Source organism: Struthio camelus, chromosome 4 (genome assembly GCF_040807025.1).
Source record: "Struthio camelus isolate bStrCam1 chromosome 4, bStrCam1.hap1, whole genome shotgun sequence".
In the NCBI taxonomy this organism is placed as follows: Eukaryota; Metazoa; Chordata; class Aves; order Struthioniformes; family Struthionidae; genus Struthio; species Struthio camelus.
This window is the reverse complement of record NC_090945.1, coordinates 73,821,357-73,834,029: the sequence shown is the minus strand read 5'-3', so window position 1 is coordinate 73,834,029 and position 12,673 is coordinate 73,821,357. Positions and strand designations below refer to the sequence as shown.

General features: G+C 38.5%; 1 protein-coding gene across 4 annotated transcripts in view; it reads right to left on the bottom strand.

Annotated features, from left to right (window-relative positions):
* Nucleotides 1–3,868: 3,868 nt before the first annotated feature.
* Nucleotides 3,869–12,673, bottom strand: part of WFS1 (wolframin ER transmembrane glycoprotein) — a 64,869-nt gene continuing 56,064 nt past the window's right edge. For all 4 annotated transcript variants that reach the window (XM_009686233.2, XM_068943405.1, XM_068943404.1 and 1 more), the window contains 2 exons: nucleotides 9,479–9,624; nucleotides 3,869–6,561 (listed from right to left, as the gene is read on the bottom strand). In XM_009686233.2, the coding sequence (XP_009684528.2) occupies nucleotides 4,753–6,561; nucleotides 9,479–9,624 (1,955 nt within the window). In that variant the 3' untranslated portion in view covers nucleotides 3,869–4,752. The remainder of the gene's footprint in view (nucleotides 6,562–9,478; nucleotides 9,625–12,673) is intronic.

Genomic DNA, 12,673 nt, shown 5'->3' with positions numbered 1-12,673 from the left:
TAATTAGCTTTTCCATAATAAAAGATAATTAAAGCCTTTTAGTAATGAAAGGAAAACAAATGAGCTATCTTAAAATAATGCAGATAGATAATCTGATTTGAGTGTTTGGTTTCTAACCATTTCTATCCCCATTTAAGTAGCATTTGTATGTATATAAAAAGTTTATTAGAGCAGGTTTAATATCTACTTATAAGCTGTAAGTTCTCCCAACAACTTCTCAGTTAAAGTTGTGATCGGAGCCCTCCTTCTTTGAACCGTCTTTGTTTATTACTGAACACGACCCTCACACTGAGCGATTGTAATGAATCGCAGGCATTAAAAACACACTTAAAATCCTGAAATTTACTTTGCCTTTTTCAGTGGAAACTGAGAGGCCAGGAGACAAGACAGTCACTGGTGCATTCTGGAAAGGGGCATATTGTTTTGCATCAAAGGCTGAAGTTCTCCAGAAGTACAGGAACGTAAGGAAGCGCAGTGCTACCCCTACAGTAACATCATTATTACCATGTATTCAAAAAAAAAAAAAAAAAGAAAAGAAAAGAAAAGAAAAAAACCTTACAATTAACTACTACTACTTTATGGTACTTAAGATCAGTTTGTGCTAGAAAACAACAGTGCATGTAATTCCTACAGATCAATAGATTCTTTTTTTCGTCCAGAAGAACTGGGCAAAACACAAGTTTTAAACTCCTTGCATTCTTGCCTACTGCAGGAGGCTCTTAGTCATTACAGAGTGGGCTCTTAAATTATTCAGAATTTCTATATGTATTTGCTGTTTTTTCGGTGCTTACAGAATAACACACCAGTTTGCAGAACACGCAGTACTTTTTCATGTTATTTTGAGGAAGAAATTCAAATAATGAATACTTACTTTATTTGTGTATCTTCTAAATGCTAAATCTGAGCTTAGAGTACAGCTGTACCTAATTTAGATGTGTCAATAGCCATATAATATCCTCCTCCTCAGTTAATTAATACTAATTCAAAAGACTGAATTATCAGCCTTGAAAAAGGGCACCTATCTTTGGAACTGTTTATAATTCAGTATGTCTTCAAAACTGAGTAAGAAAATAATAAATGTAGAATTAATTGAATACTCAACAGCAGCTGTCATGTCCTGTGTGTCTCTCCTTTCCAATCTGGAAGATGGACTGTTTTGAAATATAGAACTGTAGAGTACATCAGTAGGACAAAGTTATGCTGTGCTCTGTTTGCCTGCAAAGATTTGAGATAAGTTCAAACCGCCTTTGCAAAAACACCTTGCCTAGGACTGCAATTGCTTGTTAAGTATTAGTGATTTTGCGCTTGTCAGCTACGATGGGAGTTAGAAAGAAAAGATTTATTTGCCGAGGTTTTCAGTACGCTGAGCACTAGGCAGACAAGAAAATGGGAGTACCTATCATCACATGGCTGCTAATGGGTCTTCTTGTTCCATTTAAAAAAAAAAAAGCATCAAGAAGGAACACGTGAGAGCTGGGCATTAAAAGGCTACATTTAAAGATTCTGAAGTCAGACTCACCTCTTCCTTTCAGATGCACACAAGAGCTGGAAATATCATGGATGGAAAACGTACTCCTATGTAATGGAACTTTTCATTTCCATAGAGGAGACGCGTCCAGCAAATTAAACTGTCCCCATCAAGCAGAGCTGTGCCCCTCTCTCATCGTGCACTCCCAATAATTCCTAGCAGACTTGGAGGTGTTGGCCTATTTTTTAAAAGCAACACAAGCTGGAATCCTAATTTACCCTCTAGTAATTCTGTCACTTTTCCATACTGTGTCCTTTCTGATAGCACAGTCATGGCACCGGGGTCACAGGCAATTTTATTCACTGTACCTGAGTCACCCCTTACAATAGCTATGTTTTTAGAAAATACCAATTTTTTGCCTCCTGTTCATAGGAAACATCGAGTCAAGGAGAATCTAGTTCTCTGGAGCAGCATTTGGATACCTTAACTGTCCTTTTTGCTTGTGCAACCCCTCTTCAGCTTTTTGCAACACAAGGTGGAGTATTCCTTGAGCCACCGGTTTGCTTCGTTATAAAAACCTGAATTCTCTTTTAAGAGGCTCCATCCCCTGTAGTGAGTGAGGCAGCGGCCCTTTGGAGGGCAAAAGCAAGCACGTAAGTAAAGACAGCAAAATACTTCTGTATTGATCTGTCTCTCCTTCCTACCACATTGTGGTCTTGTGCCAGTTCTACATTAGCTGAACTGCGTTGTCTTCTTCCCTCCCTAACGTCTGGAAGCTAGCACGGGCGCAGAGAGTACAGGGGAACCACTTCTCAGTACCTTGTTCTCCCTAGGAGTCAAAGTCCAACTCAGCAATTCAGCCTGGACTGGAGCATAAAGATGAAAGACAGACAAAGATTAGAGGAATTACATACAGAAGAAAGCTTTGGACAGTTTAGCTAATAATCTAACCTATCACTACTGAGCACACAAACCCCTTTTTTCCAAGATCTGGCTAATTCATGGCTTGTTTTTTCCATGTAAGCACATGAAAGGAAATTGTACAAATTGAAGTCTGACAGAAATCAGTATCCTTGAGTCAGCCACCACTCCTGCCTGACAAACAGGCTAACCACTTGAAGTATTTTTACTACAATTATTAACTAATATTCGCCCGATGTTTTTTCCTCAGAAATGGCTGACCTAAAAATCCAAAAGTTGTCTGAATTAAACCTCAAAACAGTGTTATGCTGTAGATGGGAAACTGAGATACCTGGATTAAGCTTTTGTCTCATCCTACAGATCAACTATTTCCAAAGAAATAAATAGAACCAAGCCTCCCCCTTTTTGCAACACTTTCCACATGTGACTTCATTCAGTTTTGCCTGTTTGGAGATGTGTAATAACCTCCTCAAAATTCCCCACAGTTATGTCAGTAAATTGACATCCTTATGCAAAGAGTAAAAGCTAAAAACAAAAATTTAACTTTAGTTCTGAGTACTAAGACTGCTGCTTTCTTCTCCTGACAAACACATGAATAGAAGTCAACACATAACCGTGTATAAGCAGAAATTAAAAAAAAAAAAAAACCAAAAACTTTTCATGATTAAATTTCAGAGCCAAGAAGGAGGTATAGGTATTTAAAAAGAGCCTATGGATATTCTAAAAAAAGGAGGAGAGAAGGTTAAGTTGGGCTTACTGTTTCCAGCCAAAAGGAGATCAGGTAAGCTAATTTATTCAAAGGTACCCTGCTGCCTTATGCTATTTTTTTTCCCCTTAGATAGAAAGGGGAGATGGTTGAAAGCTCTCATCAAAACTGGAAGCATCCTGTAGCCATTCTACTCCAAAGATTTTCTGAAGCATGACTATGTAGTTTTGGAAGGTGAAGGTTTCTGCTCTGCAACTCAAGAGTGGCAAAACTGCCTGGGAACTGTGAAGTGCACTTCTCTGTGCCTTTGGGTTCTTCCAGACTTCAGCCACAGGTCAAGTTTGAGGGGGTCCCAATAGTTGGGAGTGCAGCCAGATGCCTCATTTTTCCAAACATTTCCCCCTCCCCATCAAATGGGTTTTCACTCATAACTTTTTAAATGACTGATACGCAAAGGCAAAAATGATATAATGCATGATCAACAGAAGAGTGTTCAGGGAGACAGTGTAACGTATCTGTGAAATCCTCACCCCCTCATCCATTGGTTAGAAAAAGGTGGCAAGTCACAATGAAAGCAGGAGTAAGGAGTACCTCTAGATCTCACAGCTAGAAGAACTTGGCCCAACATATCTAATTTTACTGCTAGCCTGAAACAACATGAAGTTCAATTTCAAGTATCTTATATGAGGAGGTTTAAAAACAAGAAATACAGTTTAGAGAAGAGCACCATAAACAATTGATCACATTGTAAAGCATAACGAACAAATGCTGTATTCCATTTTAATTTGAGTTTATATTTTATATTTATTTGCACAATACAAATCATTAAACATATTTCAGTTTCCACTGTATATTTTTTTTTATGTACTATTTTCAGTTGCTTTGGCTTGTCTGGTACTGGCACCATCACAATACCAGCCTTACAATCTGGTGTTTGTCATTCACACACCAGCATGGATAGTAACTTAGCATCATATATGTAGCTATCATAACCAATTAGAACAAATAGCATATTTTGTAAAGAACATTTAAAGCAGAATGGAAACTAGAGAGCTCTTTTTACAACCTTGCTGGTGCGTGATAATGGTGCCCTTTTAAAAAACTTTATAATCGCTATCTTCTTGACAAATAGTGAAACAATGAATTCTGTACACAGATATCACTTGCCACCAGGTACTGACTATACGACTATCACTGTTATCTAGAAAACACCAAATAAATACAAGGGATACAACAGTTCATGTTGCATATCAGATATCTATTCTAAATCATACGTGCGAAAATACATATAGGCATGTGTGAATATTTAAAGAATAAAGTGCTTTTAACATCAAGCAAGTGAATGACTCTAGTGTCGTACCACATGCAAATAACACGTTCATTTCAAACAAAAGAGTGTCCATGCAATTAATCAGCAGCAATCCTTCGCGGTCACTTATAATAATATTAAACTAGTATATATCACTTCAATCATAAGGTGTTTAAAGTCAGGATACAGTGTATACACTTACAAAACTCAACCAGTACTCTACATTAGCATACATTTTGAGCATTGCTACAGCAAGATTTTTTTTTCCTCTCCTTTTTAGAAGCCAAACCTTTGGCAGTGTAAATGCAGTGTACATTGAAGATGCTACTGAACCAACATGAGAGCTCATTATGCAGCTGACAGGAATGGGAAAAAGAAAAAATCAAATGCAAATTTAATGGCTTTATGCACTGTGCTCCTCCAGTCATGCTCTATTTTCACATGTCTCCCTGCAGGTAAGAGTTTAGACATGCAATTCAAGCAAGTGATTGCTTTCAGTTCAAAGACAGGCCATTTACTGCCAAGACGACCCTCCAGAATTGTGCTGAATTCAATTACGCTTCCTTGCCTCAAGTTCAGCAACACTTTCTTAAACTCGTTGCTTGCCTTCAGCACAATATCTTTGGTTATATCATCCTCCTCTACAGACTTAGTTCCATTTTTGCTGCTGAAAGGCATGCCCACAGTTATTTCAAATTTGTACCGATCAAACATTTTCATGTGGCAGTTATGCTTTGTTAAGTACTTGAGACGACACAATTCTTCCTCCTCCATAGTAACATTTTTGGGGTCACAAAGAGGATAGGTTTCACCATACAAGCATCTCATCCAATCGCCAATAAAGAGCGGAAGCATATTTATTGCAGATTCTGCGCTATTGTCAATGTCTGTAACACGCACATATTTGAACCGCCCAGTCCATGTCACTCTGTGTCCTTCCAGGTGACTACATAAAATCTGAGTACGTGCCATGTTAGTCTCCTTCCATGATCGGGGTCCACAGAGGAAAGCATACTGATTCCACGTCAAGGTGGAGTTGTAAACTTTCATTCCCTCTGATCGATAGACATAGAACCAACAAAACAACACTACGGCTGTAATCCACACCAAAATGAGTTTCACAATTGAACTTCGAGTGAGGGATTTAACCATTTCAACTACAGAGAAGTTAGCTCTTGTCCACCATCGGAAAAGCAAAGGAACAGTACACAAAACCAGAGTCACTACAATTTTCGTGAGTTCCAGAGACACAAACCACTTCATGAAATGGACAAAACACATCAGCGCAATGCCTACGCCTAGCACTGGGAGCGCAAAGAGAAACAGAAAATAACCAATTGATGCACGAATAAGTCCGATGCCAGAGGACTCCCGCAGAATGACCACAGAGAGTTCGCACCACATAAAGCAGACCAGATATGGGACCAGGTAGCAGTAGGTGCCTTTAAAATTCCGCAATTGTGCCATTCTGAAGAAAAGATAGAACAAGTACAAAAACAAAAGGCACGGGATGCTTACATTTATCACAAAGAAATGGCCTACAGGAATGGTAAAGAAGGTTTTACCTAAGAATTTCAGGTAGCCTAAATTCACAGGTAATACCTGCAATAGGGATAAGCAACCAGCTGCTATCTCAGTCATTAGTGCTCTTCGTGTGTAAGGTTCTGCGCACGTGCTTAAACTCATGTAACTTGTCACTGTGAAGAAAACAGAGACGGTAGCTAACTCTGAGCATGGCATACAGTCTTTGCTTGCTATAGGGAAAGAAAAAATGACAAAGAATACCGAGAGCAAAAAGTAAACGTATGGCTCTAAGTGATTCCATCCAAAGTTCACCTCAGCTTGCTCAACATCTAGGTTTGGCTCAAAACGAAGCAGTAAGTCAGTCAGAGTGCGGAAGTTTTCCCAGGCCTTACTATCCTGAAAAACCTTCAGTGTGCAAATCACCATAGAAATGAAGGACAGATAGAATATGACTAATGGAATAATGAAGGCAAAAAAATCAATTGTCAGATTACTGATAATGAAGAAAAAGATGAGAGCGTTGATATGGTGTGTCGGAACAATGGTAGACAGCCAGTGCATTCCTGCCTTTGATGCAATATCTATAAGGTACTCTTTAATTTCCATAATGGCATGAAGTGGATATTTTACAACCTGGAAAAGAGAAAGAGACATTTTATTTATGAGCAGTTTTGTACCTGGCACATCACAGATATTCTTAGCTGAAGCAGTAGCAGTAAGTTGCTTAACCTCAGTTGACATGAAAAGATTTTCACTGCAGAAGAATGTCGCCAATAAAATGAGATTACTTTGTCTGAGATTATTAGCTCTGTTTTGATTAATTCAGTCAGATGAAGCTCAGAGGCTATTTTGATTTCAGCAAAGAAGATATTTCATTACCTTTGACACGTATAATTAAATGGCTTCCTAGTCAAATATTCTGCTCTGCTAGCTTTGTACTGAAGATAAACTGCATGGCTGCTGTCCTGTACTATCTGAAGTCATTACTTGATCTGTGAGTACTGTAGCTTAAAGCACTTACCCTTGCAGAACAGTGGCGGAGTTTACGTTCTACATTCTGCATTACTATATGCACTTACAGCAAGTTTCTACAGCTGTGTTTATTAAAAAAAAAAAAATCCTTCCCAAGTACTTAGGGATGCAGCTGTCAAAAATCTCTATTTTCTGGATAGCACAAATACCTTTCCCTAAATATGCAGTAATTTAGTTATGGTTATAGGGTTAAAAGAACAGCTATAATTATACAGGGCCTTAAAATTCTGCCTGTCTTCTGTAGCATTTTCCTATACAGGAACATGACAACAGTGGAACTGCTGGATCAAATCCTCCCCACCACACTGGGGGCCAGACACACTCTTTGTATAGGATAAAGATAATAATAATAATAGAAAATCTAGGGGATGGGATTTTTCAAACAGATATATTAGCATCTGTACATTAGATGCTGCAAACAACCCCTCTTCCCTCAGAAAGGGTTTTTACATTTTCCCAGAACTTATGCTTTTAAATATTAATTACTTCAAAGGAGAGGTCAAGAATGCCCCAATAAAGATCTGTGCACTATGATGAACTGGGGCAACAAAGATGACTTGAGTATAAAGCTATTTATTGGTGGAGGTATTCCTGTTCCTCTTCCTAAATGCATCTCTTCTGGGATATTATTCAAAATGCTAGCCAAATATAACCGTTCTTTTCCCCTTCATATGATAATGGAGTTCAATGACAATAAAAACCGATGGCAGCAGGCAGAATTTCTCTACCTAGCTTGACATTTATACCTGTATTGAATGCATGCATCTTAAATTTTCTCTTGTCCTTTCAACAACCAAAGAAACGTCACTATATGACGACTACATTAGACAGCAACTTCCACCATTCTTGAATTCCCTCATAATAGAACCTTTTTACACCTCAAAGCCATGGATAACTTTCCCTGCTTATCCTTCTTATTTAAATAGGACCAGGCATGAAGTATATAATAATATCTGCAATACAGATATACGGCAGTTATGATGAGAACATTTAAAACCTCACTGAGATGTAATGAAGTTAGACTGCCCCCTTCCAAGAAAAACCATTACACCTTTCTCTTAAATACATTCCTCATACATACATATATATATATACACACACACACACATATATATATAAACAGTAACTTGTAACACAGAGCTCCCAACTTGTGCCTAGGTAATCAACTGATTCACAGCCCTGCTTGGCTGAAGCAGAGGGTCAGATGTGAAGCAGCAAGGATTAAATAGTAAGGTTTGCCCAGCCATGCCTAATGGTAAGTCAGGCAGGAGCTGCTGGCAGTAAAGAAGAGTAAACGGGCTTGGATCTGGCAGTGAGTTTCAAATGCTTTGGAGTCAACTGGGCATTCTCCTGTGCCAGCTCAGGGATTGCAAAACCTATGGGCTGCGTGGGATGGGAGTGCATGATGCTGCAATTCCCCTTCCAGGTATGATAATTCGGTCTCCTGTGGACAGCTCTCAGTACCTAGAAAGAGCTACTGTTAGCTCCTGATGACCATGCTGGGGTGAGATTTCCAAGATAAGGGCTCTCTGGCACCTCCCTTTTGTTCCCAGGAGAAGCAGCCACCTACCACTCCTCCCAGCAGGCTCAACCGTGCATTAACAGCAGTCTTTTATTCCCTGCTGGTACTGTCCCAAACACCCCTAAAAAGGCTCCATGAGAACCAATGTAAGTTCTTCATTTAAATATGGTGTCTGCACATAGCTAAAGAGAGACAGTAGAAGAAAAGGAGGAAAGCAAGCAGGTCTAAACCTGATACCAGAGACCTTCATTCCACTCACCATGAAGCTTAAGGACAGGTATAATTCTCCTCGCTTTATTCATATGAGAAAGTGAAGTGCTCTCTCACACTCTCTTTGCCTAACACTCGCAGACTTCTATCTTTAGTCAGTCATCTTTGCTCTAAGTTTCTTTAAATTGTAACTAGATAATCTTTCAGATTCTGGGAAACCCCTTTGCCAGAGGAATTCCTGGGGATACAGTCCCTATTTGTTTAAACTGAGAGCTGCTGAATTAACAAAGGACTGACTAAATATATCATTCTTTGTTTGTATTCAAAATCCTGTATTACCAGCAACTTGCAATTTTAAGGAACCCTGTAACAAAATATGAACGCTTGTACATTCCTGTATTTTATTTCTGTGAAATAAGACTCTGAATTTATGAATGTTGTGATTTGTGTGTGTCATACTGGGAATTTGAACCTTAGCTGGCTCACTCGCTACCCTTGACCTTAGAGATCCCAAACGTGTAGGCATCATTTGAACTAATTTCCCCTCAAACAGGTTCATTTTTGCACTGAGTATGCTTGTTGCTCCTAGTCAGAGGCAAGAGCCCTACAGGTAATGAAATATATCCATGAAATAAAGTCCAAAAAGAAATTAGAGCAACATTTCTTCTAGTGACCTACAGAGGCTGAATATTAGCTTTGCAAGTTAAGTGCAAGTCACCTCTGTTTTATCCTAAATGCATAAGTTAAGATCCCCTCAACATAACATGTTCCTTATTGGCTTTTTACCTTCAGTCGCAAGGGTAGCTCTTCAGGAGTCTTCCCTGCCAATTCATCGTCGTCTTCTTCCTGCATAATCAGGTTAGATGGGATGATACCCTTCGCATACTTCTTGGTAATTTCAACAAAGTCATCCAAAGCAATGTATTTTTTAGCTAAAAGATAAAGTGAAGACTCGAAGTAAGTAGTCTGTATCAGTACCACGCTGTACAGATAATATGAGTTGCAACATTAATTTTTCTTTCTTGGTATTAAAGATGATCCACTCCGGGCTTCAAAAACCGAACTACTGATAACGCAGGCCTCCCTTGTGACTTTTTCAGACATTGGTGCTGAAAACAGTAAACTGCTTGTGCCAGCAATACGACTCTAAATCTTGTTAGACTAGTACGAAATTCTATTACTTTCATAATTAAGAAAACAAAGCAAGTGAATGTAGTTTATCTGCAAATATTCCTTGGAAAAGAGACTACTGGATTAGGTTACACAGTTTTCAATGACAAACTATTATACCTGGTAATTTCTTTAGAGAAATCCTTAAGTAACAGACATTAAAAAGAAACAATTGTGCAAGAAAAGTAATGAATTATCTATACTGAAAAACTGACTTCTGACTTGATGTGCTGAACAGTCACTTTGCTAAGTTGATAAGCAACAGCTGAATTCTAATTACAGGAAATGCCCAATTATTTTTACCTACAAGACTAAATGTAATTACTGCTCATGTACTAATTTCATGTGCTATGTGGCTACACAACGAGCCTCCCCCGAATATATGAACTGCAATTTAAAACAAGTAGTCCACAACAAAATATACTTTGCTCAGTTGTACAGAGCAACAAAATCTATCATTTTATCTATTTAAAAAGTCTCCATAGAGGAAGCACACAATTCAGTTACTGCTATGAAGTACCTCTGCCACTGATATTTTGTCACCAAGTTGATAATATTGGCCATAATTCAGTAGGTACACGTGGCTCCACGGAAGATAATAGAGAAAAGTTTTGGGTAAGGGCCCTCAGACAAATGCCTCAGACCTCAGGAGCTTCGGAACACGGTGGGTCAGATAAAGTGCTGTCCCTGGAAGCCCGAGAGGGATTTCAGATAGGAACCTTTAACGGAAACATCAGCTCGAAATATGGAGGTTTTTTTTTTTTTTTAAAAAAAAAAAAACACATCATGCCTTTGCCATTCCCTGAACTCTAACTACAGAGGAAGTCTAAGGAGCAAGGGTACTCCACCAGGCGATAATCAGGAGTGCTAGGATATGGACACTGATGGCCATAGGCCCTCGAAGATCCTTATCCACTTGTACGAGTGGAGGGAGGCATTACCTCAGACGTCTCCAGGAATGCTGCAATACAGGAGATGATTTATACACTGCTTCCAACTTTTTTCCCCAGGCAGTTCCTTGTAATAGCATGGATAGCTAGTTTCTATGGTAGATAAGTTTGATATCGTTTGTAAAGGAGGATAATTAACTGCAACTTTTTCCATACAATAAAGCAACTGACATTGCTGTAGATATGAAAGACTTTTGAATGACAAAAATCTGTAACACACCTCCTACACAGTAAGTTTTGCAAGTCAGCTGACACAAAGATATGAAAGCTGGCTTGCTTAATACTAGTTTAAGCTTTTAAAGAGACAGAAGAATTGAACCATTTCATTAAGTTTAAAGCCACAGGATTACTGGGTTTGAGCCTACAATTTTTTTTAATCTTGTAAAAACACTACATTTATCTAAGTTGCATATAAATACATTAGCATAATTGTTTTAATATTAACAACTCCATAGATACAGAACAAAATAAAGCATTTGTGTCAACATATCTACTACAGGAAAAAGTGTGTTAAAGGGGTTCAGTGAAAAAGCAGCTTACAAATTACTTTTGCTTCAGTCTTACAACTTGGATGTTGACTTCTGCTGGCATCTTTAAATTTAAACTTTTTTCCATTGCATTGCATGTACCCGTATGTCATACAAAATACCATCTGGCATTCCTCCCAAGTGACAAGAAATGACTTAACCTTTTGCTAACTATTCTTATCATTCACAGACTGTGAGGCCACACTGCAAGGCACACAGAAATCAGAGAGAATCCTTAGCTGTCTTTGGTGGGCTTCAGATCAGCCTCATACCAGATATGACATCTAAATTAACTGCCCTACTTGGACAAAAACACAACGGTAAGATAGTTTTTTGCTGTGGAATCAGCAAGCAGACAGGATTAGAACAGGACAACATTTCTTTCATAGGACCACAGGACATTTTGAGAGGGAAAGAGTTAACAGCTTACTACATACAGATAGTATGCAGTAAACAGAGAGCCTGTCGAACGTGATGACATCCATACTCTCAGGCAACTGTCCACTGACAGTGTCACCTCTAATATTTCTGTTTGTGCCTCCATTAAGGATACCCCAGATCAGATATCTCAAAACAAGTACCTGGCTTAAAAATTACCTTCCAAGTATTGGTAATGTATTAAAGCTGAAGGAGACTTTCCCACTGACAAGATAAACAGCAAAACTCACTGGATCAAAGTAGTAAATGCTGGATAGTAGCAGCTATTCTGTTCATCCATGAGCAGACAAAAGCTCTCTAGAGAAGAGGGAACAGTTTAACTCCTACTTTAAGTGTTTGATGAAAACTTTTCGTTTTTAAATGTTATTAGTATTTTGTCACCCAAGTGTCTCTTAAATTGATATAAAAAGCGTATGTTGTAGATTCTACTTTATTATTCATAGATTTTTTTTCTTCAACTTGGTTATGACAAATTCCCCTGCCTCCACCATCCGCCGTAGAAAATATGCACATCAATTTCTGCCTACGCTTACATGTAGGTTCATTTACTCTCCTGTTATTTCATCTGCCATTTAAGCCTTCAAAAAAAAAAAAAAAAAAATTACCAGCGCCTTTTCTGACACTCTCTGAATTACTGAAGACTCCAGAATAAAATGACTTGCTTTGCAGTCTTGTTTCACCACCATGTGCCAATTCAGCTACGGGATGGAAAGAACTCTACTGTCATCCATTAAGTGCCAAAGCAACATAGCCCCAATGAACTTGAATACATCTGCATTAGGATAAGATGACAGAACAAAGAAACATAACAGTCTTACCACTGAAGGACTATTTCTAGCTTTCTAGAAGTAGCAAACGAGTCACTAGAACAACTGATCTACTACCACAGAAATGCT